Source organism: Apaloderma vittatum, unplaced genomic scaffold (assembly GCF_000703405.1).
Source record: "Apaloderma vittatum isolate BGI_N311 unplaced genomic scaffold, ASM70340v1 scaffold36025, whole genome shotgun sequence".
NCBI lineage: Eukaryota > Metazoa > Chordata > Aves > Trogoniformes > Trogonidae > Apaloderma > Apaloderma vittatum.
In genome coordinates, this window is record NW_009719450.1 from 1,594 (window position 1) to 3,274 (window position 1,681).

General features: G+C 62.0%; 1 protein-coding gene across 1 annotated transcript in view; it reads left to right on the top strand.

The window, feature by feature from the left end:
- The window catches only part of LOC104274880 (unconventional myosin-Va-like), a gene marked incomplete at its 5' end in the record, with an annotated part of 6,208 nt that overhangs the window by 874 nt on the left and 3,653 nt on the right, over positions 1 to 1,681 (top strand). The window contains 4 exon segments of the mRNA XM_009870640.1: positions 76 to 189; positions 365 to 568; positions 651 to 748; positions 1,337 to 1,523. Of these exon segments, the coding sequence (XP_009868942.1) occupies positions 76 to 189; positions 365 to 568; positions 651 to 748; positions 1,337 to 1,523 (603 nt within the window).

Consider the following 1,681-nt stretch of genomic DNA (forward strand, 5'->3'; position numbering starts at 1 on the left):
CTCTGCCCCAGCTGATGTGCCAGCAGCTGCTTGAGGGTGAGGGGGAACAACCTCATCCTTCTCTTCCTTATTCAGCAAAGCACCTTGAGACGGTCCCCTTCGTCAGAGAGCTTCCTGGGCTCCGAGAGCAGCTACTTGTCCTCTGTGTCCACAGCTCCCTCACGAGATGGCTCCGACCAGCAGGCCGAGGCTAGTGGTGGCACCGGTGGGGACAGTGGGATGGGTAGGGGTGACAAGCGGAGTCTCCGTTCCCCAGGCTATGGGAAGAGGTGTGCTCTGGGCCTCCAGGCTGGGGGCATTGGGCATGGGTGTCTCCAGTTGCTCTGGTGCTGGCTGCTCTGCCAAACCCTGTCTCTGCACCCAGGGGCCGGAGGAGCCACAGCCCAGCGGGGAGATGCTACTGAACAGCAGCATGGGCCAGGATCCCTTTGAGAAAGCGCACCTTCTTCTCCTGGGGCAGCTCAAGGCTGTTAATGAGGAGCTGGCCCGGACCCGGGAGGAGCTGCGGAGGTCCAAAGCCCCCGTGGAGCCAGAGGCGAGGAAACTGTTGGACTTTCTCAAGCGCAGGGTGAGCCGCTGCCCTACTCCTGTGAGCAGGATCAGATCTAGGCTGGTGGGGATGGCCTCATCCTGCTCTCCTCTTCCCGCAGAACATAGCTGAGATGCTGGGGCTGGGTCGGAGCCCGGGGAAGGTGGCAGCAGATGATGACTTGAAGCATGCATACGATGCAGTGCAGGTTGCCAACAGGTGAGTGTGGTCCCGGGGAGATGGTCCCCAGCGGAGGCCAATTCCCCAAAACGATCTGCTGGTGGGGCTTTGCCTGGTGTGTTTTGCCCTGTGCTGCAGCACTGGGTAGCTGCAACATCCTCTTCAAAGCAGTCACTCCTCACATGCTATGGACTTCATAGCCCCAGCTGGCTGGAAGAGAAAAGGCATCTGCCCCTTGCTGCCCACCTGGGTGTGGGGTAGCCCTGGCTCTGCTTCCTTGCTCTGCAGCACACCCAGCTGTGTTTTCCTGAGGGGCTGGAGCATCCCACCTTGCTCTGAGCACAGGGACACCCACTGCAGGAGCAGACTGGGCTCAACAGGACCCCCCCCAAGAGGACAGGCTGGTGCAACCTGCTCCCAGGCTGTGCATGCTTGAGGCTTGGTGAAGCCAGAGCTCTGTTGGCACAGCTGGGTCTGTGCTGCCTCCCAGGGTGCCTGGGCAGGGGGACAGTTCCCAGCTCTGAGGCTTCAAGGAGACGAAATCCCTCCTCAGCAGCCTCCCTAAGGGCTGGAGTGTGGCAGCTGAAGGAGATTGGTGCCTCAGTTTCCCCGGGTGCGTGTGTGCAGGCTGCTGGCGAACCAGCTGCGGGAGGAGAAGCAGCAGCATGAGGAGGAGGTAGAAGGGCTGCACCTCGACATCTGCTCACTCAAGCAGCTGAGCCAGCAGCAGGCAGCCCTCATCCAGGATCTGCAGCGACACCAGGGGCAGGAGGGGCTGCAGCACCATGTCCTGCGGCTCAAGGAGCAGAACTGGGTAAGGGAGGGGTGGGACGGGGGCAGTCAGGACTGGGCTTGGGGCTGTGGTTCACTGCAACGGACCCTTAAGGTGCAGCAGGGAGGACCCTGCTGTGTCCCTGCAGCTCCGCTCCACTTGGCGGATGGGGGTGTCCAGTTGAGGGAGGGCGGCAGAGC